The 24,612-nt window shown below is 57.8% G+C and overlaps 2 protein-coding genes across 10 annotated transcripts; both read right to left on the minus strand.

The window, feature by feature from the left end:
- Nucleotides 1-63: 63 nt before the first annotated feature.
- On the minus strand, nucleotides 64-1,241 carry CNFN (cornifelin). Its single transcript, XM_059045372.2, has 3 exons — nucleotides 994-1,241; nucleotides 394-530; nucleotides 64-293 (listed from the first exon to the last, which is right to left on the minus strand). The coding sequence occupies exons 1-3, from the start codon at nucleotides 1,103-1,105 to the stop codon at nucleotides 204-206; spliced, it is 339 nt and encodes a 112-aa protein (XP_058901355.1). The 5' UTR covers nucleotides 1,106-1,241; the 3' UTR covers nucleotides 64-203.
- Nucleotides 1,242-8,453: 7,212 nt separating this feature from the next.
- LIPE (lipase E, hormone sensitive type) lies at nucleotides 8,454-24,163 on the minus strand. Of its 9 annotated transcripts, none has more exons than XM_059045312.2 (10): nucleotides 23,926-24,163; nucleotides 17,035-17,570; nucleotides 14,781-14,871; nucleotides 14,523-14,668; nucleotides 14,150-14,335; nucleotides 13,669-13,963; nucleotides 12,644-12,871; nucleotides 12,233-12,409; nucleotides 9,470-9,891; nucleotides 8,454-9,077 (listed from the first exon to the last, which is right to left on the minus strand). In XM_059045312.2, exons 2-10 carry the CDS (start codon nucleotides 17,548-17,550, stop codon nucleotides 8,868-8,870), a joined length of 2,271 nt encoding a protein of 756 aa, XP_058901295.1. In that variant the 5' UTR covers nucleotides 17,551-17,570; nucleotides 23,926-24,163; the 3' UTR covers nucleotides 8,454-8,867. The 9 variants fall into 9 exon arrangements, with proteins under 9 accessions (XP_058901295.1, XP_058901290.2, XP_066874772.1 ...); XM_059045307.2 differs by lacking the exon at nucleotides 23,926-24,163 and adding an exon at nucleotides 23,401-23,640; XM_067018671.1 differs by lacking the exon at nucleotides 23,926-24,163 and adding an exon at nucleotides 22,597-22,686.
- Nucleotides 24,164-24,612: the final 449 nt, after the last annotated feature.

Genomic DNA, 24,612 nt, shown 5'->3' on the forward strand with positions numbered 1-24,612 from the left:
CCCTCACCAAACCTCCTCCTCCACCCAGATTCCGTCCCTGGGACAAAAAGGATGTAGGCGGAGTTGGTTTTTAGGTTTTTTTTTTTTTTTTATTGTGGGTGCATTTCTGGTGGCGGGATAGGGCGGAGGGTCAGGACCTCCCAGGAGAAGGCAGAGGAGGGCAGGCGTGACGGTGGAAAAGGAGAAAGGTGAGGGGAACGTCTTTACTCTCGGATCTTCAGTTCCCGCGCCATCTGACAGAGGGCGCAGGGTAGACAAAAGGTGAGGGCCGCCCAGTCTTTCCCGATAGAGCCCTGGAGGGTGGGAGAAAGAGGTCAGCAGCCCTAACTTGCAATCCATCCAAGAGGCCCGTCCCCAGCCCTCGGCTCCTGCGGTCCCGGGCCCGGCGCGTACCTCGATGTGGTAGCGCTCGCGCATGCCGGTGCGCAGGGAGTTCAGGCTTCCGGGCAGGCAAGGAGTGGCGCAGCACTCGCCGAAGTCTTCGGAGATGCGGCAGGCGAGGCACAGAGGGATGAAAGTGCCGCACAAACCTGGAGGGGACGCGGGGCTCTAAGGGCGGGACCCACCGGGTGCCGGCCGGCTCCGCCTCGGGGAGGGGCGAGGCGAGGCGAGGCGTGGTCCGCGGCGCGCGGTTGAGGGGCCCAGAGGCAGCTGAGTGTTAGTGGAAGTGAGGGTCCCAGAGGGAATTAGGGGTCCGAAGAGTGGGGTTTCAAGATTGGGAAATAGGGTTGAAGGGGGAATTGGGGCCCCAAGGAAGACAAGTGAGGGTGCAAGGGGGACGTTGAGGGTCCCAGTGGAAGTTGGAAGGTGTGAGGCCGGGATCCTAGGGAGTGTCGGGCGTCCCAGGAAGGCATGAGGGTTAGAGACTGGGAATTCAGGGCCCAAGGAAGGAAACGGTGAGTGGGGTTAGGAGGGCGAGGAAGGGGCTGGAGGTGACCTTCGCTCCCCTCCCACTCTTTCCTCGGGCCTGGAGAGGGAGCGGCGGGCACTCACAGATGGGCATGTCATTGCAGCAGTCCATGAGGGTGGTGTTCCAGTCACTGGGCTGGGCCGGGTAGCTGCAGCTGCTGGCACCCTGGGGCTGGCTGGTCACTGGGTAGGACATGGCTGCGGAGGGGGGAGGCGGGGGTCAGCGGACACCTATGCAGCCCCTCCCTCTGCCGGGCAGTCCGGGCGAGGCCACCAGGCCTCCCACTGAGGGGACACCACTGTGCCTCTCCCGTTCTTTCTTTCTTTTTTTTTTTTTTTTGCGGTACGCGGGCCTCTCACTGCTGTGGCCTCTCCCGTTGCGGAGCACAGGCTCCGGACGCGCCGGCTCAGCGGCCGTGGCTCACGGGCCCAGCCGCTCTGCGGCATGTGGGATCTTCCCGGACCGGGGCACGAACCCGCGTCCCCTGCATCGGCAGGCGGACTCTCAACCACTGCGCCACCAGGGAAGCCCTCCCCTGTTCTTTATGCCACACCTGGGCATCGACACCCCCGTCTGTCCCTGTTGTTGGTGCCTCCTGCACAACTGGTTCGGCTGGGGGTGGGGTGGGCGGGGAGCCTGGAAGTCTAGGGAAGGTTGGTGCCACATGTGGGCGGGGCGGAGACGTGCCGCCGCTTCCTCCATGCCTGGGCCTGGGGAGCTGGGTCCCTGCATGTCGGGGCTTCTGGGGTGCAAGCAGGCGCCGTCTGTCTTCGAAGCCAGCGTGCTCAGGGGAAGGAAGTGGCCATGTTCCGGGGACTGAAAGGTTTGGGGTTTCATCCAGTGATCCCACCTTTGCCTTTCACGTTGTCGTGCATCTCAAATTGCATCTTGCTGGCCCTGAGGAGGTGGTCGTTGGGGACAGCAGAGGTGGCAGTGGTGACAGCGTCAGAATCTGTCCAAGGGATGCTGGATACTGGGGGAGGTCAGGGCAAGTGGCAGGGGCACTGGGGGCTGGGTTCTCAGGGGTAAGGACGCTGGGGAGAAAGAGCCAAATCAGCTCGCCGGCTACGAGAGACGTGGGATAGGGTTGTATGGGGTTGGGGGCAAGAAACTCGCCCATCTTGTACAGCTGCCCACAGACCCCAGAGGATCCTCCTCATACCAGAGGCAGAGCTGGAGAGAAAGACCAAGAGACAGAGACAGGCAGAGTCAGAAACAAGGGGAGAAAGAGATCAGAGGTAGGTGCCTATAGAGATGCCACCAGTAACACTCACACCTGCCCAGTACTCTTTTTCTGCAAACCCATTTCACAGACAGCACACTGAGGCTCAGTGAGGTGAAGAGAAATGTCTCACATCTGATGGCCCAGCCAAGAGGTTTAGTAAAGGGGGTACTGTGCAGCTGTGAAGTTGAACTTCCAACTTCAACTCAGTGCCATCAGGTTTAGAAAGGGGGGTGGGTCACAGGGGGTATTGAGAAAGACAGGGATGTCCAGAGAGGTAAACAGTCAGAGACATGTAAGGGGACAGAGAGATGTGAGTGGTGTTGGGTGGGGGGAGAAGAGAAGAGGCACCAACCTTTGAGAAGAAGGCTTCAGGCAGATGCTCCAAACTGCGGGACGGCTACAGCGATGATGAAGACACACAGGTGTGGGTGACAACTAGGAACTGAGGTGCTTATATCTGGGCGGGCCACGTGGCCCTGGGTGTGGCTCTGACAGAGATGCCCAAGGGAGCCAAGCCGGTCTGGCTGACCCTCTTCCCCACACTGGGACTTCCCCTTCCTCCTTCCCCATCCCTCATCCCCTTCTCCGGCTTCCTGCCTGGCCTCAGAGGACCAAGGAAATCGTGGGGGAGGGGGTCCAAGGATGAGGAGCTGGGAGTAGAGATCTAAAGGGAAGTGGGCAGAGAGACCAAGAGAGGGAGAGAGAAGGCTGAGGGGAGGTGCAAGGGGCACAGCTGTACAGACACCAAAAGAGAGGGAGAGCCAAGAGAGATAGAGAGGGAATGGGAGACAGAGACAGAAGGAGAGGCCCAGAGGGGAGAGAGACACAAGGAGATTCAGAGAGATGGAGAGAGAGAAGATGAGAAGACATGGAGAGAGAGAGAAAGAGATGCCAAGACAGAGAGTCACAAAGATCTGGGGAGAAATAACAAGAAAGGGGGAGAAGAGATTCAGAAAAAAGACACAAAGATAGAAAGGTGGAGTGTCAGGTGTGTGGAGGCGCCAGCCACTGGCCACTCCAAGGCTTAGAGGGAAGGGAAACGGGGAGGAGAAAGGCTGGCGGCGTAGGAGAGTGCAGAGTGGGCTCCCATTGGGCCCTCTCCCAACCATCCTTAGTGAGGCCCCGACTTCCCAGGGAGAAGGGGCTTTGTGCCCCGACTCAGGGCCACTGGGCACATGGGGGACAGTGTGTTTTGGGGGCGACCCATGCTGGAGCCAAACTAAATAAACACACCTCACCCAACTCCAAATTGGGAAGGGAGGAGGCTGGGGACTGAGAAACTTTTGGTTCCTGAGGGAGGTGGATGTGGTCTAGGACACTTGAGTCCTAACAGAGCAGAGGACTGGGGCCCCGGACTCCTGGGTCTGAGGGAGGAGGGGGCTGGGCGTCCAGACTCTTGGGGTTAAGCTAGGCTGCATTCCTGAGTGGGGTAAGGGTCTTGGGATACACAGACTGCTGGCTTCCTGGGAGATGAAAGAGCTGGGGACCTGGAGGCCTGAGTCACCAAAGTCTCCCCTAATCCGGTCTGGCAGGGTTGGAGGTGACTCAGTGAAGGAGGCAGAATTAGAGCTGGGTGGGGTTCCCACCATGGGTGTCACTCCAAAGATGTAGGAGATACCAGAAAATTGGGGTGTCAGCTGCAGAGAGGGTGGTGCCGTCACCACACTGGGTATGAGTACGGGGTGATGAGGTGTATCACCCTGCTGGTCTGGGATCCCAACGTTCCCCCCGCAATCCTTGATTTCCTGACTCCACCTCGATGGCTTGCTGTCCTTGTGCCCAGACCTCATTTCAAAATGAGCTGCGGTTTCTCCCTAATGGGGATGGTGGGCCCAGTGGCTTCAGGAGAGACACCAGGGTGAAAGGAAAGGTGGGAGGAGACAGGTCAGGCCCAGGCGAGGATGAGAAGGAACAGGATGGGAAAACAGAGAGAGATGGCGGATGGGGACAGGGGAAGAGCTGCACAGAGAGATGTGGATGTTTGTCCGTCCATTCCATAAGCATTTGCTGAGCCCCTGCAAAGTGCCAGGACCTCTAGCAGGCATTGGTTCAAGGCCTGGGGGAAAGCAGAGAGACCTAGAGGGATGAATGAAGACCCACCAAGAAAGCTTTTGCTGCCCCAGGGTGGCTCATCTGCGTCCACAGTGGGCTTCAGTGACAGGTCTGAGTGATGAGGATGCAGCAATGGGGCGGGACAGAGAGGGACCTGCCCCTCTCCGATCCTCCCTGAGGCTGATCTGTCCAGATCAAAGAACATAGGCGTGGGGGAAAGGATCCTCCCGGGCCAGGGGCACCCCTGTGAAGCATTTTCTTATCATCTCCTAATAGGATAATGACACACCTGTACCCTCCTAATCACTATTTTCGACCTCAATCAGGCCCAGCACCCACAGTGAGAAGGGTTGAACAAGCCTGGTATCTTGCAGTCGAGGAAGACATACCTGGGAGTCCCCATCCCTGGTCCTTCCTCCCCCAGGCCCCGGGAGTCCCAGACCTCAAGCCCCCATCCCCATCCACTGGGAGTCCCAGCTCTCAGTCCTTTTTTTGCTGTGTTCTCTTCTCTCTCTGGGCCTGTTTTTATCTGTTTATCTCCATCTGTGTGTTGTGTCTCTCCTGTCTCTTTACATCTGTATCTTGATTCTCTCTCACTGGGCCTCAATTTTCTCACTTGTAAAATGGGATTAATAATAATAATAATCCAATCTCTTAGAGCTGTTAGGAGGAAGACATGAGATAATTATGTAAAATGCTTAGCACAGAACCTGGGGCACAGTAAATCCCATACAAGTGAGTGTTATTATTTTATATATATATATTTTTAAATTTATTTATTTTACTTATTTACTTTTGGCTGTGTTGGGTCTTCGTTGCTGCATGCGGGCTTTCTCTAGTTGTGGCGAGCAGGGGCTACTCTTTGTTGCGGTGCCCGGGCTTCTCATTGCGCTGGCTTCTCTTGTTGCGGAGCGCGGGCTCTAGGCACTCGGGCTCAGTAGTTGTGGCGCACTGGCTTAGCTGCTCCGAGGCATGTGGGATCTTCCCAAACCAGGGCTCGAACCCATGTCCCCTGCATTGGCAGGCGCCACTGGGGAAGCCCCTATTATTTTTATTGTTTTCAGTATTTTAATCTCTCAGTAGGTATGTATGTTTTTCTCTTTGTTTCCACATGAGTCTCAAGACTCCTCCTGCTCTGGGTTCCTTTTGCACACAGCACCCGCCCCTGGGTTCCCTTTCAGGGATGAGGAAAGGGCATTACCGAGACCAGAGCTTCCCCTAAGCCTTTTCCTCTTCATCTCTACTCCAAGGCCCACCTCAGGACCCAGAACTCTGGCCTGGGGACAAGGCCTGGCTCCAGTACAATACAGAGCCACATAAAATCCCGAACCCTAAATCTGTCTTCCTTGGTCAGGCCAGTGACTCTTGGGATCCAGGAATCACCGTCCCTAGAGCATGACCCTTCAGGTTCCCAGCTCCTCCCTCCCTCAAGATCCAGGAATCCGGACGCTCAGCCTCTTCCTCCGTCAGACTCAGAAGTCTAGGCTCCTCAGTCCTTCCTCCCTCAGGACCAAGGAATCCGGACTTTCTCATCCTCCCTCAGGACAGGATCAGTCCGTCGTACAGCCCAGTTTCTTGCAGCCGTAAACCTCGTTCCTGGTCCTTCTGCAGTCGACCACGCCCTCAGCTAGCTCCCATTTCTCTTTCTAGAGGCCTGTCTGACACGCGAGCACTCCTCGGCAGTCGAGCTGTGATAAGCTACCTACGACGTCAGTCACCATCTTCCAGCCAATAGACACTCCGCCTCCTAACTCCCTGGGCCACTCAGGGCAGGGCGAGTTCCCTAGTAGGCGGGGCCCACAGCTCGAGTCTGACCGCGATAGACCAGTCTCCCCGCCTGTCCTGCCAGGGTGTCAGGAGGCCGGGCCCTTGCCGGTTGGTATTTGGGGTCTGCTTCTTAGACGTTGGAGCGGCTCTTGAGTGGACAGGTTCTGCGAGGCTGTCCTGGTAAGCCCTTCACAGCACACCCAGTATTGGGGTTCTGGACATAGCTCGGACGGGAAACGGTGAGCCTTGGTGACGCTTGAGGCGGAGCGGGGAGCTGGATGCACAATCTAAGAAATTCATCCATCCATTCCCTTCCTCCCACCCTAAACTTGATTCTGCCCCTACCCGTCCTGCTCACCCACGCGTTGAGTCCTTCCTGCCCTCATTAAGTACCTCACTCATTGATTTCCTCATATAGCCACTCACTCACACCCGTTCATTCACACACTCACCCACCCATTACTTAAACATTTCCTGAGGCTTCCAATGTGCTAAGCCTCGTGCTGGGCCATGGTGGTAACCAAGATGAATCAGGCCTGGGCTGTGTCCTCAAGGAGGCCAGGTCAGATGGGAGGACAGACCCACATACTGATATGCAGGGGTGGGCAGAGGCAGGGGAGTCCAAGTGGGCCTGCCAGAGGTCCTGGCACATTGCAGGGGTTCAGCAAATGCTTATGGAATGGACGGACAAACATCCACATCTCTCTGTGAGCTCTTCCTCTGTCCCCATCTGCCATCTCTTTTTTGGGTTTAGTGGGTCAGGAAAGGTTTCAGAGGAGGGAACCTCCCTCTCCTGACTCCTGCCTCCTTGATGTACCCCTGGGTTGTCTCATGAAAACTTTTTTAAAAAATTGAAGTATAGTTGATTTACAATGTGTTAATTTCTGCTGTACAGCAAAGTGATTCAGTATATATATATGTATATATATATATATGTTCTTTTTAGTATTCTTTTCCATTACGGTTTATCATAGGATACTGAATATAGTTCTCTGTGCTATATAGTAGGACCTTGTTTATCCATTCCATATATAATAGCTTACATCTGCTAACCCCAACCTCCCACTCCATCCCACCCCAATCTCTTCCCCCTTGGCAACCATAAGCCTGTTCTCTATGTCTTGAGCCTGTTTGTGTTCGTGAAGACCGTTCGACCTGTGTGCAAAACAACCCTCAGCACCTCACCCACCTCCCACACACCTGACTCTCCTCCCAGTATAGTCTCACTGTCCACCTGCTCCCCTGTCCAGACCTGAGTGTCCCCTTCATCCCCTTGCCTTCCTGTAGCTTCTGCTCCACCCTCAATAAGTCCCATTTATCCAACCTCAGTTATGGCTCTGGGATCTGCTCCGCCCCTACTCCTACTCCCTACCTTCCTGGCCTCTGCCCCAGCTCAGGGCTTGTCTTCCCTGTCCCCAGCCTCCTCTTTTGCTTCTAAGGCTCCAGTCTTGCCCCCTTTTTTTTTTTTTTTTTTTTTTGCGGTACGCGGGCCTCTCACCGTTGCGGAGCACAGGCTCCGGACGCGCAGGCTCAGCGGCCATGGCTCACGGGCTCAGCCAGTCCGCGTCATGTGGGATCCTCCCGGACCGGGGCACAAACCCGTGTCCCCTGCATCGGCAGGCGGACTCTCAACCACTGAGCCACCAGGGAAGCCCTAGCCTTGCCCTTTTCGGTCCGTTCCCCAGTTTCCCACTAGGCTCTCTCTTCAGTGCCTGAGCTGATCCTTCCCTTCTCTGCTCAAAGCCTTGCTGTGGCTCCCACTGCCCCTCATTTATAGTCCAAATTGTACTCCAGGCCCTTCACGATCTGCTGCTGACCGCTCCCCACTCCGCACCTGAACTTCTGGCCAGGCAGAATCCTTGACCACTGCCTGTTGGCTCCCACAACATTGCGTGTTTCTTCTTCTTAGCAAAATTTTGCTCATCCTTTGATCACCTCCTCTGTGAAAGACGACCTGACTACCACCGATGGGGCCTGCGGGGACTGTGAGAGCCTGTGCCTGGGTGTCTCCCCACACCCTCCCTGAGTCCAGGGTAGGAAATTTCTTGAAGGCTGGCCCTGGATGGAAATCTCTGCTCCAAACCTAGGGCCTACAAAGGGTGAGGGACTGAGTGACTGTCACAGCTGGGCAGAGCTTGGGTTCCAGTATTTTGGGGGACCAGTTTGTTTCTGGTTTCCTGTTAGCTTTGCTCCAGTTTTCTACGGAGTTCGGGATTTCTTTTCCTGGTGTATGCTGGGGCTGGGTTTGTAGAGAGGAGTAGCTGAGAAGCCAGAGTCCTGTGGCACTGTACCTGAATTAGGTCTGAGGGGGAGGTGGGTCTGTGTTACTAGGGAGCGGTCCTGTCCTTCCTCACTAGAGAATCCAGGCCCGGAGACCCCTCCTTCCTCAGGACCCAGACCTTGGGCCCCCAGCCTTCCGCTCTCCGGTGCCAAGTGTCTCGGTTTCCGATGCTTCCCCCTGGTGGGCGGCCCCCCCCACCTACTCTATTTGCGAGAGGGCAAACTAATTAAATACTTTTATTTACAAAAAACAAACAAAGCAAACCGTCCTGCAAAGTAGGGTCAGGCTCCGCCCCTGCGGCTGTCGCGGCAGCAGAAGGCAGTGGTGGAGTGCAGGTCCAGCTGTCTCGGAGACTGGTTTGTGGGCGCCCCCCCCTCCCGCAGGCCAGGGTCTTAGCTTTTGGGGGCCCTCGCCCCGCCCCTCCTTGCCGCACCCTCGATTTAAGGCACAGCCCGCCCCCTTACGCCCGGCCCGAGGGAGGGCCCGGATGGGTCGGGAGCCGCGGCAGGGGTCCCCGCCGCCCTTTCCGAGGCGCATTCACTACGGAGCCCTGCGCACATGGGTACAAGAGGCCTTTAGTGTCGCCCCCCGCAGCCCCCCTCTCCTCGCGTGGCCTGGCTCCGTCCCACGGCTCAGACCGGCGGGCCCGGCGGATTGAGGACGAGGCGGATGCGCTCCACACACAGCGCCGCGGCCTGCCGCGTCTCCCGGCACAGCGCCGCCAGGCCCAGGAAGCCGTGCGGCAGGTCCTCCACCACGCGCAGCGTCACGGGCTGGCTCAGGCTGCGTAGCCGCCGCGCGAACATGACTGAGTCGTCCAGCATGGGGTCCAGCGCGCACGCCTGCGGGACGGCGGGGGTGGGGCCCAGGGGCAGGGTAGATGAACGCGGGGAAATAGTGGCCATATGGGTGGATAGAGGCAGGAGACATGGGGAGGGGGGCGGAGAGTCGGAGAATGAGTTTAACTGGCCTCTGCCTAGCTTCGCCCTTCCCCCAGAGACCCACCCTCTCTTTTCCCCTTCCCCGACTCTCCAAGCCCAGCGCCTGCCCCAGGTACTCAACAAGACTCCCTTAGTGCACCCGTTGCTGGGCCTTCCCTCCTCTTCAGCCAGGCTTAGGCAGGCTTCCTCCATTCCCCCCACTCTGCCCGCCCTGGGGGCTCCCTTCCCCAGGTGCACCAGTGCCCCGCCCTCCCCGCTCCTTGCCAGCTCCACCTTCCCTGTCTGGCACTCACCACGATGTGCACAGGTGGCAGGGTCTGCAGCATGCTGTCAGGTGCCAGCAGCGGTGACATGAAGGGATTCTTGACGATGGGCGACGAGTAGAGGGTCGTCCGTTTGGCGCCGTGGCTGGAGCGCCTGGGCTGGAAACCCTCGGGGAAGGCAGCACACACACCTTGAACTCTGTCCTTAGCGCTCAGCTCATCCCCAGCCTCAGATTCTTCAGATGTACCCTCAGGCCGAAGTAAGAAGTTGACGGCTGAGGGTGTGGAGTGGCCACGTGCCCCCGCTGACAGTGACAGCTCCGGGGTGTCCGGTGTCTCAGAGCTGCCCCTTAGACTCAGGTCATGCAGCGTCAGGCCCTTGAGGGAGTCCATTCCCAGTGGGCCCTCAGGCTGGGCCAGTGCTGTTTCAGACACACTGCTCCGCATGGGCTCTGCGAGAGGAGCAGGGTTAGGGGGCCAGCCAGGGACAGATAAGCCTGGCTCTGTTGGCTGCGTGTATGGTTGGCTGGCCGGGAAGATCCTGGGAAGAGCAGTGGCCGGTGGAGGAGTTGCACCCTAGGGCTGTGGAGGCCTCGAGTGTTCCCCCAGACTCCTTCCCTGGGGATGGGCAGGGAACTCCAGGGCGCCCCAGGCTGCAACTCCAAGCGGGAGGTGGAAGGAGTCACAGGTCTTGGAGGTGGAGCTGTGTGCTAATAGAGGGGGGTTTACTTCTGGGAGCCTGTTTCCTTCTCTGTACAAGGGGGATAAAAATAGCCCTTACCTCATAGGAGGTGGTGAGAACTCAGTGGGATAATAAGATTTGGGATTAGGTAGTGCTACCCCTGGGAGGTCATAATATATCAATATTTATGTTTTATTACCAGGTGCCCTGTTCCAGCTGCCTCCCTGGCCCCAGCACGAGGCCCAGTCAATTTTTTATTGTCACTTGAGACAGAGGGTATGAATGGATCAAAGTGGAGTAGTGAGCAGGCCCACGTGGCTTGAAAGGAGGCTCTGTTCACAGGGAGCTAAAAAGAATCTTGAGGACATACCAGGTTCCTAGAGATCCCACATCTTTAGCCATGTAGATGTGCTCCCAAAAGTTCCTTCGTGTTCTTCACTTCATCTTTTGCCTTTGTTTCGTTTTTGTTTTTTGGCCATGCTGGGCAGCATGCGGGATCTTAGTTCCCTGACCAGGGATCAAACCCATGCCCCCTGCATTGGGAGCGTGGAGTCTTAACCACTGGATCCCCAGGGAATTCCCCATCCATTCCTTTTGAATGGCCAGACAAGCAAGTGCCCAAATGATGCTAAAGGTACGCTTCAGGCCTGCCTGGTATACCCACCTTGGCCTCTGCTCCACTGATTTTATCAGACTCCTGCTGCTTACCACTAGGTCCAGGACCTTACATTTTTCAGTTTTTTTCCAACTTGCCTTTAAAAAGACATAAAGGCAAAACGCAAGACGATATGAGAATAACTGCATAGGTGCCCTGTGCCCCAGAGGGTCACTGGAACAGAACTGTTGACTAGAGTCACAGGGCACCAGTCAGGGGACCAGCATCTTCAAGGAGAACCTACTGTGTGCCAGGTATTGTGCTGGGTGCTTGGCACAAATAGGTGTATGCAGTCCTTACAACAATGTTACGAGGCAGATATTCTTATTGTACCCATTTCACAGAGGAGCAAAGCAAGGCTCACAGATACCGTGACCTGCCCACGTCAGCCAGCAACCAGCCAGTACCTGGTACAGTAAGGAGCTAGACTGGCGTGTGCGCCTCTAGGGTTTGCTCTTGTCACCTTTCTCCTACAAGGAAACCGCCTATGCCCAATGGTCCATGTGCCTAAAATTCAAAATCTCTTTTAATTGTTTTTGGGTATATTTACTTGCAACCATTGGAATATCTTAATATTCAAAACTGAATTTAAAATAAAGCACATTCAATTGGAATGCTTTTCTGAATAACAGGAACTGTATCTACTTTTTTTTTTTGGCCTCGGCTTGCAGGATCCTACTTCCCCGACCAGGGATTGAACCTGCGCCCTTGGCTGTGAAAGCGCAGAGTCCTAACCATTGGACCACCAGGGAATTCTGTGGGAACTCTATCTGGTTTTTTTCAATGTATCTACTTTTGAACATGTAATTTCTATTACCCAGAAAATACTATTGAAAGTGATTTAAATTGGTTGTGCTTTAAAATCCTTAAAATGTTAGGAAATGGTGGGAAAAAATGGATCCCTGGATGGAAGTGATTTTTGGCTGCCTGAGGGTCCTCCTACCCACCCAGGGCTGGGAATCTCCTCCACCTCCTGAGGTCTGTCCAATCTTCTGATCTCCCCACGCCAGGGCCAGCCCCTGGAGGTGGGTATATCCCCATGCACTTCTGTTAAAAGTCTGGAAAGAATCTAGGAGGGCTGGGCTCCCACCAAGGGCCCAAGGGATTTGGGTGGGGTTCTTGGGACTGAAAATCAGGACACTCAGCAGGCCTTCTGAGTCATTCCCCAGGGTGCCTTTCTGAGAGAGGCTGTTTAGAAAGCTAAATCTCACAGTTCCTGGGATTCTGAGTTGACCCGGGGGGCCAGAGTCCTGGAATCTGTAGGATGTGGGCTGTCGTGGACAATCAAAGCTTTGTGGTAGGGACTTGGCACATACATGGGACAGAGCCAGGAAGGTGATCTCTGCCTTCCTGAGGGCCCAGGGCACAGCCTCTTGCCTCCCCCAGGACTTTTGGTGTGCCAGGCTGTCCCTCCTGGCCACGCTGGATGGGTGTGTGAGGAAAGGGCGTCACTCACCTGCTGTGGGCACCGAGTTCGGGTGGGACTTATGCCCGCTCAGCTCCAGAAAGGAGTTGAGCCACGAGGAGGCGCCCAGGCGGAGGTCTCGGAAGAGCAGGGCCGTGTCCCGCTGCACCAGCCCCATCACGCCCAGCGCCTTCTGGTCTGAGTCACAGTGGTCCTCGGTCTCCCCACCTGGGAGTGTACGTGGGGGGCTGAGTTGATCTCTTCTCTTTCCGGGCCCAGTCTCAACACCCAGAACCTCAGGCATCTGTGCCCCCAGGGACCCAGCATATCTGATGGCTTCAGCAGGAACAAGGAGTCTCAGATTCCCTCTCCTTCACACCCAACGAGACAGGGCTCTAGTCTGTGACCCTGAAGGACCCAGGTATCCCAGCACCCGCAGGGCCCCAGTCGCGGGGGACTAACCAGCATAGGCGCTGACACACTTGGAGAGCATGCTGAGGGGCAGCAGGGGGTCCATGAGGCTCAGAAGGCGGGAAGGAGAGGCGGTCGTCTGCAGCATTGTGGCCGGGTAGGCTGCCATGATGCCATCTGGCACCCGCACCCCATAGGCCGCCGCCCGAAGGGACACGGTGAAGCAGAGATTCCCGCCTGCGCTGTCTCCTGCGAGGCATATCCGCTCACCTGTGGAGCCTGGTTTGGAGGGGGCTTGGTCAAGCGCAGCAGGGAGGAACTGGAGCTCTGGGCCAGGAGCACTGGGCTCTCAGAGGTCGGGTGTCGGGAGCCCAGCCCCAGGGTCTAGCCAATTGCAATTTTAGATACTGGTAAACTAAGGCAGGGATTTGGACCCATCTGGGGGATAGTGGTCAGAGGATAAGGCAGCCTTGGGACATGGAGAGGCCTGGAGATCAGGAAGCTCCGGGAAGCTTGGGAGGCTGGAGGTCAGAAGCAAGGAGGGAGCGTGGTGGAAAGGGGAGACCAAGGGCACATTTCAGGAGGGAGGGGCATCGAGGCCAGCAGATGGAAGCCAGGGTTCAGGCTGACTGCGTGCAAGGGCCACGGGCCCTGTGCCCCGAGGCACGGCCTCATCCTGTGCTTCCCCAGCTGTGGGGAGTGGGTGGTCGCAGGAGCTGGGAGAATGGGCTGGAGCGAGGCCAGGTGGCTGCCAGCACAGGACAGCAGGGGGTAGAGAAACAGGAGGAGGGAAGAAAAGGTCGGAGGCCATGGGGAGGTGGGGGAAAGAGTGTCAGGGCTAGAGTGGGCGGAAGCAGGAGGAAGTGGTTGAGACGGAAGGTGGGAGCACTGGGGCAGAGCTGGAGGAGTGGGCGGGGGGACAAGCGGGGTGAACAGGTGGCAGAGGGCCGGGTGGCAGGAGATGGAAGGGGAGGCAGGGCGTGCAAGACTGAGGCCTGAGCAACTAATGGCTCGTCCCCCTGCAGCAGGCGGGGGCGGGCCCGGGCAGCCGGTGGCAGTGAGGGGCTCAGGCTCACCGAGGAGGGCACAGTGCTTGACGGCCCAGCAGTAGGCGTAGAAGCACTCCTCCAGTGCCCGGGGGAAGGGGGCCTCGGGGGCCAGGGAGTAGTCGATGGAGAGGATGGGGGCACCCAGCTCCTGGGCCCAGCTCTTGAGGTAAGGCTCATGGGATTTGGAGGTCTGGGCCACGAAGCCGCCGCCATGGATGTGCACTACCAGGCGCCTTGAACGGGGTGCCTGCTGGGGGCGTGACCGCAGCTCCAGGCTCCTGGGGCCCTCGGACCTCACCAGGCTGCTGAGCTCTTCACTGTCCTGGGGGTGAGGCACGAGGAAGTGGGTCAGGCCGGTGTGCTCTTCCTGGGCCTCACCCCACCAAGGGTGTGTGCTCAGAGACAGGAGTCGGGGCAGTGTGGGCAGTGAGAGGCGGGAGGACATCTGGGGAAGGTGCTCCCGTGCTTCTCAGCTCTGTACCTGTCCTGGCTGAGGCAGGGACCCTACCTGTCCTTCACGCAGGTCATAGGAGATGAGCCTGACGAGGACGGGCCCGGGGCCTGTGTGGGCCAGTGGGGGTGAGATGGTGACCGTGACCTTGGGGTCAGCAGTCAGCGGCATTTCAAAGGCGGTGGGTGGCAGGCTGAGCACGCGGCTTACCCTCACGGTGGCTGATGCCATGTTTGCTAGAGACTGGTGGGAGGGAACAGAAGGGGGGGTGCTGGCAGGGGCTCCCCTCACACCTGCCCTCCGACCCCCAGTCTTTTTCCTCCCGTGCTATCCCTGGACCTGGAACACTACAGAGGCCCGGGACGTGTCTCTGGGCCTCAGTTTCCCCATCATGCACCAGGCTGGGGCCCTCACCGTGCCCCATGCTCACCGATAGCACCTGGATCTCTGTGATATTCCAGAAGGCTTTCCAGAAGTGCACGTCCAGGTTCTGTACGATCCGCTCAAACTCGGCCCCACGCAGCTCTGGGTCGATGGCAAAGCGGCCGCCGGTGAAGAGAGAGCTGGCCGTCACACCTGGGGGTCAGGAGGGGTGTCAGGGAGCCCCTGGCAGCCTCGCTGGGGCAGCGCTGCGGAGGAGGGACAGGAGGGGAGGGGAGGCTGCAGGCACGTCCCTGCAGGGACTCACTCAGGCCCGTCTCGTTGCGTTTGTAGTGCTCCCCGAAGGACACCAGCCCGATGGAGACGGTCTGCAGGAATGGCCGGATGGCGGGCGTGAACTGTGGAGACATGCCTCCAAGTCAGGGACCAGGGGCGGGCAGAGACGTCGGGGGGTAGATGTGGTCATTCAGCAAACATTTAGTGAGCTCTGGCTGCGTGCCAGGCACTGCTCTAGGCGCCTTCATGGAGCTGATGTTGCCGAAAAGACAGACAATACTCAAATAAAGGCCATATAATGTGAAGTAACGATCGAGGTTTGAAAAGACGGTAGGTGGAGGGGACAGAGTGTTGATTAGGAGTCTGACTCCTCATACGAGTCTCCAGGAGGGGACTTGAGGAGGGATGGGAATGAAGCGAGGGAAGGCTGTTCCCTGCAGGGGGCAGGACACATGCAAAGGCTCTGAGCTGGCCCTGTGCTTGGTGTGATGTGCGTGGCGGGAGCAGAGTGGGCCAGGGGAGAGGGGCAGGGCCTGAGATCAGAGACGAGAAGGGGGCTCACGTGGGGCCTGAGGATTTGGATTTGTTCTATATGTGGATGGAGCCACAGAGGGTGGTGAGCTGGGAGAAGGATGACGCAGGGATCCCTGAAACTCAGCAAGGACAGAGATGAGGTGACACGGGCAGTGGGGACTAGTTAAGGGGCAGCAGGGAGACAGAAATGGGAAAGGTCAGAGACAGGGCCCGAGATCCCGAGGCAGAAAGAGTCAAATGGGGAGACCCAGCATCTGAGAGGAGCCAGGCAGCTAAGAAAAGACAATAGAGAGACCAGATCCGAGGAAAAAGAAAGCCACAGGAGGCTGGGCAAGGGGCCAGCAGGGTTCTTCTGTTCATTCAGCAAATACTGGCCTGGGTCCTGCTGTGTGCTAGGCACTGGGCTGGAGCAGGGGCTGAACGAGACCTAGACAGAGAGGGCCTCTGCCCCCCTGGGGCTGGCATTTTACAGGGGGATGCTGTCCTGCAACATGGCACAGCTGGGCCCTCAGAGAGTAGCTGTCAGGCATGGCCCTGACCCTGCCCGGGGGCCCAGTGGGCCAGAGAGCACAGCTGGGCTCAGGTGACCCTGGGTTCTTACTCCCGAGCTTCGAGGGGACGGCCGGGACACAGGGAGGAGTAGGCTGGCCCAGCTGGGCCGATCAGTATTTGTGGGTTCAGCTTAGGTGAAGGGAAGTTCCCAGGAACTCCCAGGCTGGATTGGTGAGGACAGGCTGCCCCGCATGGAAGCAGAGAAAGGTGGGGTGCGGTGGGAAGATGCTGAGAGACTGCCAAGCTCAGCTACACTAGGGCTGTGGGAGGCCCAGAGAGGGTCGGAAGGGGTACAGGGTTACACAGCTCCAGATACTTCTGTTGGGGTTCCCGGACGTGGCTGGGGACTGCGGACCCAGCACTGACCCCAGATGGGGGCAAGTTGGGCCTTGGCTCTGAGCCTGGTGCCCCAAGCGCTTCCCAATTCTGAGTCCCCAAAATACTCTTCCTGTGAGTCCAAAGGCCTCAGGGCTGCTTCCCTGTCAGTTCTGAGATGAGCTGTGTCTCCCTGAGGGTGGTTTGGGGTGGGCAGAGGATAGGAGAAGGCCTGCAGCTGGGGGTCAGGGCCCTGGTTCAGGGAGGAGAGGGGCCACAACCAGGTCTTCCTCACTGTCACCAACTTGGATATGCTCTCTGGCTCTCCCTGAAACCTGAACATCTGGACTCTACTGTGCCTTAGGTGAGTCGATATGCCCAGGCTGACCTGGGTCCAGCTGAGAAGCTCGGGGCCCCTCCCCTTGAACCTCTGTAAAGTGGGGCTGGCACCTTTCCTCCCTGCCTGCCAGGCCTCTGGTGGGGATGACTAAGTGGGACGTGCTCTTACAAACTGGCCTTGAGAACAGTACTGGCTACTCTCCTACTCCTAGAGGGTCTCCAGTGAATTCAGGGGCCAGACGGGTCACGTAAGAGTGGATGAAGCTCCTGAGTGTAGGACGATAGGGAGCAGTGGAGATCCTGGTGCAAGAAGCCATGCAGGTTAAAGATTTCTTCCTCCACGGTAGATTCGGCCAAAGGGTCACAAGTTTGAGACCCTTCATGCAGTGCTGTCTGAGCCTCAGACAGCTTCCACTTCCTGCTTCTGCTGTTTGCTAAATCCAGTAACATAGACCACTGTGGTTCCTCTACTGTGTTACTGGGCCTGGTTGGGGCCCACCATGTGCCTTCACCATGGGCCCAGAGGGGCAGGGCAGGGGGCTCACCTGGAAGCCCAGGCAGCGGCCGTAGAAGCAGCCCTTGTGCAGACTGACGTACTCGTGCAGGAAGTCGGCAGTGATCCTCTCATCGCCCTCGAAGAAGAGCCTCCCGGGCTGGTTGGTGGCCAGCAGCTGCTGAGCGTAGTAGGCCAGAGCACGGAGCTGGGTGAGAGTGGCCAGGTAGGCCTCGAGTTCGGCCAGGTTGTGGCTGGTACGGAAGAAGATGCTTCGGCGGTTAGAGGCCACGTAGCGGGATTTGTGCAGCAGGTGCAGCAGGCAGCAGCGGGCTGTGTGCACCAGGCTGCGGTACCCGTTGGCCGGCGTCTCTGTGTCCAGGTCAAAGAGGTGTGCCACGCTCAGCAGGCGGCCCAGGGTTGGCTCCAGCCCCAGTGCCTGTTCCCGAACACCTGCAAAGACGCTTGACAGCCGCCGTGCTGTCTCCCCAGGGCCCTGGCTGGAGAAGAAGGCCATGTTGTCCTCTGCCAGGGTCACCAGCGACTGTGTCATTGTGTGCAGGTCCATGCTGTGCGAGAGCCGTGAGGCTGCGGGCAGGTCGGGAGGCACATTAAGGCAAGGCTGGATCAGCTGGGCCCCGGCGTCCAGGAGTCCAGGCTCTACCCTCTCCTCCCACAGACTCACGTCAGACCACAGCCCCTCCTTCAGACCGAAGGATGGATTCTAGGGCTCCGGTTCCTTTCTTCCTTGGGACCCATGAGTCCAGGTACCCACTCTTTCCCTCCTCAAGAGCCAAGTTTGATCCCTCAGTCCTCACCTTCCTAAGACCCAGGAGTCCAGGCCCCAGAACCCTCTTCTTCAGGCCCCAGGAGTCCCTGTCCTCTCTTATTTGGGACACTGATTGATTCCTTAGCTCCAGCATCTGTCCTACAGCCCAGGAGTCTATGTAACCCTTTCTCCCTTCTAGGGACCCAAGTTCAGGCATCTGTCTCCATTTACCCTCCCGGGGCCCAGGACTCCCTCTAGGTTCTGAGCAGTCTGGACCCCCCGTTGGTCCCCTCTCTCAGGACCAGGAGTTCAAGCCCCCATCCTACCTCCTTTGCAGGTCCCAGGGGTCGCCCACAGGCCCTTGCCTTCTGCAATATTTGGGAGAGTTCAGCCCTCAACCCACCGATTACCATCCACCTGGTGATGTCCCAGGACCCTGGTCCCAAGCCCAATTCTCTTCCTGAACCCGGGAGTTCATATTTCTAGCCTTACGTACAACTGAGGGGTCACTCCTGACCCCCCTCCTGGTCCCTCCAGTCTGGCTGTGGAATCCCCTCCAATTTTCTCTGGGGGTCCGCAAACCTTGGTTCCACTCCTCCCCCAGCTGGGTCCCTGGCTTTCAGGCCTGGCTTAGCTTGCACAGGCCAGCCCTGCTCCCTGCCTAGGATGGCATTCACCCCTGCCATTAACCTTGAACTCACTCTGTATCAGACTCTGTGCTAAGAGCTTTCTCTGTTTGCTCCTTTAGGTTCTCACTAACCCCCTGAGGCCCAGACTGCCTCGGTTCATGTTTCAACCTTTATTAGCAGCATTCCCATCTTACAAGAGAGGAAACTTGAGGCTCAGAGGTGTTAAGTAAGGAGGTGAAAGTTGCACTGAAAGCGGAAGAGCAGAAGTCAGACCCAGATCTCTGGGGCCAGAGCCGTTACTTTTGCTGGTCTCCGTCCCAGGGCTCTGGAGACTGGGCCTCTAGCTCTGGCCCTCAAAAACTTTCCCTGGACTAGGCCTGACTCCCCACACTTCAGGGTCCCAGGTTAATAACCTTCCCTTCGGGATCCCTGTCCTGTCACCCAGGTCCTGGACAGGCTGTTCTTGCGCCCCTTAGTGGGGATGCTGCCCTCTGCTTCAGATACTCCTCCCTCCTGAAGCCCATCCAGCACCTTGCCTGACTCCCAAGTCGAGGGTTCCCTGATCCCCCAGAAAAAGGTGTCTCTTTTCCCTTCTAGGCCCTGAGGTTTGGCAGCGGCCACTCCTGTCTGTCAGCTGGCAGTGAACTCACCCCTCCCAGGCCTCTTCAGAGCTCCCCAGGGCTGGGACTGCTGACTGTCGCTACTGCCAGTTGCAGCCTGGGGTGATAATCCCGGGGAGGGGCCCAGCCTGCCCAGGGTGTGGCCACCAGCTCCACCTCCCACCCAGAAAGGACAGTGAGAACACAGTGCTGTAAACAGAGCCTGGGGCCCAGCTCCCAGTCATTGTCCAGCCTCTTCTGGCTCTGAACCCTGGAGTTTGGGCCCCCAAGGCCCCCCTCCTCCCTCAGTCCCAGGAGTCCATACCCCTAGTCCCCTCAACAGTTAGAAACTGAGCCATGCAGTTCCCCTGCCCCTCCTCCCTTAGACCCAGACGTCTCACCCTAGTCCTGATCAAAGTGTGCTCTCTCACCCAGCCCGGCCGCCCTCCTTCTCCCCAGGGTGGATTCAGGGAGCAAAAGCACCCTGACTGATCGCAGCTCCTGCCCCCAGACTGGCCGTGGCCCAGCTGGCCCCGGCTGGTGGGGAGAGAGAGGGCGGCCAGCCTTGCCTGCCCCTCCCAGGAGGACAACAGCCGATTCAGGGCAGTGCCAAGCTCAGCTAGGGGCCCAAGCCACAGGTCCTGCTGTGCGGTGTTCCCACACCGGGCACCCTGTACCTGCCACTTACCCTTCCAGCCCATCCTGCTGTGACTGTCATTTCCACCTCACACGTGGGAAACTGAAGCTCAGACACGCTTCACCTTCGTTATGCCACGTGCTCCCTGCCCGGCCAGCTCTTTCTCCCCCTCAGGACTCAGCGTCTCACCTACTCCCGGAGGGCGTTCCCTAACTGCTCCTCCCGATCTAAGATGCACCCCCACCACTGCTTTCTGCCATCATCTTTAAGTTGTTCTTCTTCCTAGAATTTTACATCTTTGCAGTTTTCCATTTATTTGTTTCCATGTTTGTTCTTTGTGTCCCCCAGGGGCAGGACCAGGCTTCATGGAGCTGTGACGCTTTTACAAGTGGAGGTGGGGCTCTTTAGGGAAAAGGATAGGAAACCACAAGTATGGTATTAGGTACAGGGCCTTTCGAAGAGGCCTGTGCAAATGAGAGGCCTCAGTGTCCTGTACTAGGCTGTAGGTGAATCCTCCCCTGTCACTCTGCCTGGGATATCATCCCCATGGGGGCATGGGATGGCCCCAGGGTCCATCATGGGGCCTAGCACACAGCAGGTGCCCAGCAAATATTTGAAGAAGGAAGGAAAGGGAAGAGTCAGAGTGGGGGCAGGAGGGACTGGATGGGAGTTTGGGACAGGCGCACCCCTGCCCAGGACAAACAAACGGATGGACAGAGAGAGGCCTCTGGAGGCAGCTCTGAGCTTGGGGGCCGTGACAACAGAACACCGGCCTAAGCCACTGGCCAGGTGATCCTAGATGAGCTTGGTCTCCTCATCTGGAAACTGTGCTTGGCCATCCTGCCCACTGAGGGCCGGAAGTGGTCTTTGTAAGCAGGACCCCACGGCGGCATTTCTGCTCGTGGTTTGCTTCGTGGTTCTCACTCAGCCTCACCGAGATGCGTATCGGGTCATTTTTCCATCTAACATACTGTATGATTTACTGCTTGTGCTGTTTGCTTTCTGTGTCTGACAATAGATCATAGGCTCCCTGTGGGCAGGGACTTTGTTTGGTTCACTGCTGTACCCCCAGCCCTTGCTCTTGCCCGGCACAGGGCTAGCGTGCTATTTATTGCACGGCTACGGTTTCCCATTTTATAAAGCACCTGTCATTTACTTCCTGTCTATGGGGTAGGGCTCCTTATCGAACATGAGGGCACAGGAGACCTGGACAAAAGAAGTAACCCGCACAAAGCAGTGAGGAAGAGGCTGGATCCCAGGCGTTGCCCTTCGCCCTGTTCCAGGCAGCTCCCTAGGGGCTGGGCCGGATGGAGCAGGGAGGGTGGGATGCTGAGGTTGCCAGAGGCCTGCCAAGAATCTGAGGCAGAGGGCACTGGGGCAGGGGCGGGCCATCAGGGCCTTGGGTGAGGACTGGGGCAAAGGGAAGGGTGAGGGTCCTGCTGCCTGGGCACTAGCCCTTTGCCCTAAATGGTCACAGGACAACTGGACCCGGCCTGGATTTTTTTTTTTTTTTTTTTTGCGGTACGCAGGCCTCTCATTGTTGTGGTCTCTCCCGTTGCGGAGCACAGGCTCCGGACGCGCAGGCTCAGCGGCCGTGGCTTACGGGCCCAGCCGCTCTGCGGCATGTGGGATCTTCCCGGACCGGGGCACGAACCCGTGTCCCCTGCATCGGCAGGCGGACTCTCAACCACCGCGCCACCAGGGAAGCCCAACCGGCCTGGATTTTGATCCCTGGGGACTGAGCAGGAGAGAGAAGGGTGGTAGGGAAGTAAGTGAGGGGAAGATGGAGGAAGGGCCAGGTATGGGGCCTGGGAGCGGCAAGGCCTTCTGAAGGGGAGAGGTCTGGGGGCAGATGCAGGCGAGGGGGCAGTGACCGTGGCTCGATCCCTGACTGTGTCTGCAAGGAAGAGCAGACACTGCTCTAAGACAGCTGTGTGCCAGGCACTGCTCTCTTTCTGTGCTTTAGGTGAGGTAACTCTTTTCATCCTTTCCACAACCCGTGGGGTAGGAACCATCATGACCCATTTTGGCAGATGAGAAAACTGAGATGCAGAGAGGTGACATACCAGCCAGGGTCACCGAGCCAGCAAGGATGGCACAGCTTCTCTGCTGTGTTTCTGTGTGTATCCATGTTGCTCCTTCTGTCATGTCTCAGCTCTGTGCTTTCTGGGTGGGCAGGTGTGAGTATGTCTTTGAGGTCCACATGGATGTACATACATATATATGTAGGTTCCTGTCATGCCTAGCATTGGTCCCGGTCTGTGTTTGTGGGTGAGTGTGTCCACATTTTTTCTCAGTCTGTGTGTTTCTTTTCTCAGTATGTCTGCATACATGCATATTTGTATGCATGTGTCATGGCCTATCTGTGTTGCTCAGGCTGTGAGGGTTTCTGTGTCTCTATTTCTCTTGGCCTGTGAGATTGTGTGGCCATGTGTTTGTATGTGTATGGACGTATATCGTGTGTGTGTGTGTGTGTGTGTGTGTGTATGGTACCCATCTCTTCCCATTTGCTCCAGTTCAAACCCAGGGCATCAGCATGGCCACCTCTCAGTCCCATCCAATCCATCATGAAGTCTGTTCCCCATCCTCCCCTAGAAAGCACTGGAACCTGGCCCTTCTCCCACCTCCACTGCCCCCTTCTCTAGATGACTGTAACAACTCTTTCTGTGTCTCTGTTTTTGCCCCCTCCATGTCTTTTCCACATAGCAGCCAGAGGATTTTTCTAAAACTTAAATCTGGTCACACACTCCCAACACTTCAACGCCTCCACCCTTGCTCTCAGGATAAAGAGAGTCTGAGCTCTGAGCCTGTCTGAGCCTTCCTGTGTGTGTCTGGAGCCAACTCCAGTTCTATGCTTGGCTAATGATGATATTTATGGCAGGAAGGACGATGAGTTTGGGGGTCTCTGGGCCCGGGGGCTATGTCAGTTTCTTTTCTGCACAGGAAATTCCCAAAGGTCCTCACTGGGATTGACACTTACTCCTAATCCAGCAAGGACTTCATGTGTGCCTCTGCCGGAGGCTTGCAGCACCTCTGTTGGTCTGTCAGTGTTTCTCCAGCCCACTGAGATCTGTAAATAATATGACCCCCTAGGGAACCTAGGTGACAGCACTTCCTTCTCCCAAGTGAAGGTTAGGCTGTCCAAAGCCAACCCAGGGCTCCTTAGTCCTAGGAGTAGGAGTCAGGAACTTAGGTCCTAGGGCAGCCAGGCTGAAGCAGGTGGACTGACAATGAATGGATGAGTGGACTGAATGAAGTATGGTGGGACAGGGCTGTTTGGAGCTGTACTACACCCCTCCTCCAGGCATTCCCCACTATAGGGCACCCCTTCCTCCTACCTGACTCACCCCTAAACTTCCTCTTTGGGCCACAGCTTCTAAATCTCTTCTCCATTACCATCTCAAGAGTGTCAGAGACCTGCAAAATCGGCGTTTGAACCATCTCCCACGTTGAAATCACAAGGCAAGAGCTGCCACGGTCACACAGCGAGTACGGAGCTAGAGCGGGAACCCTGGTTCGGGACACTAACATTCTGGACTCTACTCCCAAGACGGTACTGGGGCGTCTGAGAGTTTCTATGCTGCAGGTGATATTTCCCTCTCACATCACCCGCTTCTCACAGTGGATTATCCCCGCACCCCCGCCCCGCAGGGCAGCAATGAGCCAGTTCACGGCCCCCCCCCCCCCGCCACTTCTTGTGGCAGGAGGTCAGTCCATTCGGTCCCCAGTTTCCCACAGGATGTCTAAGGTTCCTTCCGGCCCCTGCCGGCCTCCTCCCACTCACCTTTGGCTTTGCCTTTTCGCCACTGCCCTCGCCTTTGACTTTTGGACCCCTCTTGAACCTTCTTCGAGCCCGGAGCCCCAGCGGCCACGGGGAACCTCATTTCCCTGGCTGACTCCATCAATTTTCCGCGGTCCGGGCCCCGGGGCCAATTCCTCCAGCCTGGGCCAATTCCACCCGCCGGGGCCAATTCCAGCCGCCAGTCACCGCCCCGAGGACCAATCCTCGCTACGTACCACCGTCGGGCCCCCACACCACCCAATCTCGGACTTACTTCTCTCTGGGTCCCGCCCTCTGAGCAAGGAGGGCCGCCCTCCACAATCGGGTCCCGCCCCCCACCGCTACGGCCTGCACCCTGGCCCCGCCCCCTCGCACGCATTAAACGGCCCGCGACCAACAAAAATGCAGCCTTGGAGGCGGCTAAAAACGTATTCGGTCAGAACTAGTGGGGAGTCCCACGGGGGTCACCCCAGCAAGGGAGCCCGGATGTTGTCACGTGTTGGCTGTCATCCTTGTCTTCCCACTCACCTTCCCACGTAGAGATCGTCTAGAACGCACCGGGTCTGCCCGCCGAGAGGCGAGGCGGGTGCCACTTATCTTCCGCCTGGGGGCGGGGAGCAGGCCAGGTCCTCGGGCAATTCAAAGCCGAGGCGGGGCTGCAGTGCAGGAGGCGTGGCTCTGCCAGGGAGCCTTTGGAGGAGGAAGCCCCGCCTTTCCCCCCTGCCCTCTGTCTTCTAGTTCTCCTATTGCTCCGTTTCTTAGGGTTCTCCTCTCTGCTCTGTCCCTCCCCGCGAGAATGGAAGGGAGGGGGCTGTAGGGTGCTCGGCGCCTGCGCACTAGCTCCAAGCCGTGCTCTGGCCCGCAGGGAGGACAGGCGGCCGCGGGAACTGCGCGAACCTGGGAAAAGGCGGGAAACAGAGGAGGCTCGAGGCTCGCGCGTGCGCACACAGTCAATTGTCTTTCTGAGGGTCCCGGAGAGGCGGCTTTGGCTGTGGCGGCGCTGTGGTGAAGGCGTCCCTTGAGACTGGGTTCGGGAGGCCCAGGGAAACCTCTGTTTAGCACCAGAAGCACCATCCCGCCCCTCCTCCCAGCCCTCCCAAAGCACACGAGCAGCCGTGGCACTGAGAGACACCGATGACCCTCTTCTCCTCAGTCCTGAGAGAGGCGGCCCAGCCCTTCCGGGGGACACAGGCCTCTGGGCTGAGACCCGCATTA

This window comes from Kogia breviceps, chromosome 18 (genome assembly GCF_026419965.1).
Source record: "Kogia breviceps isolate mKogBre1 chromosome 18, mKogBre1 haplotype 1, whole genome shotgun sequence".
Lineage (NCBI taxonomy): Eukaryota > Metazoa > Chordata > Mammalia > Artiodactyla > Physeteridae > Kogia > Kogia breviceps.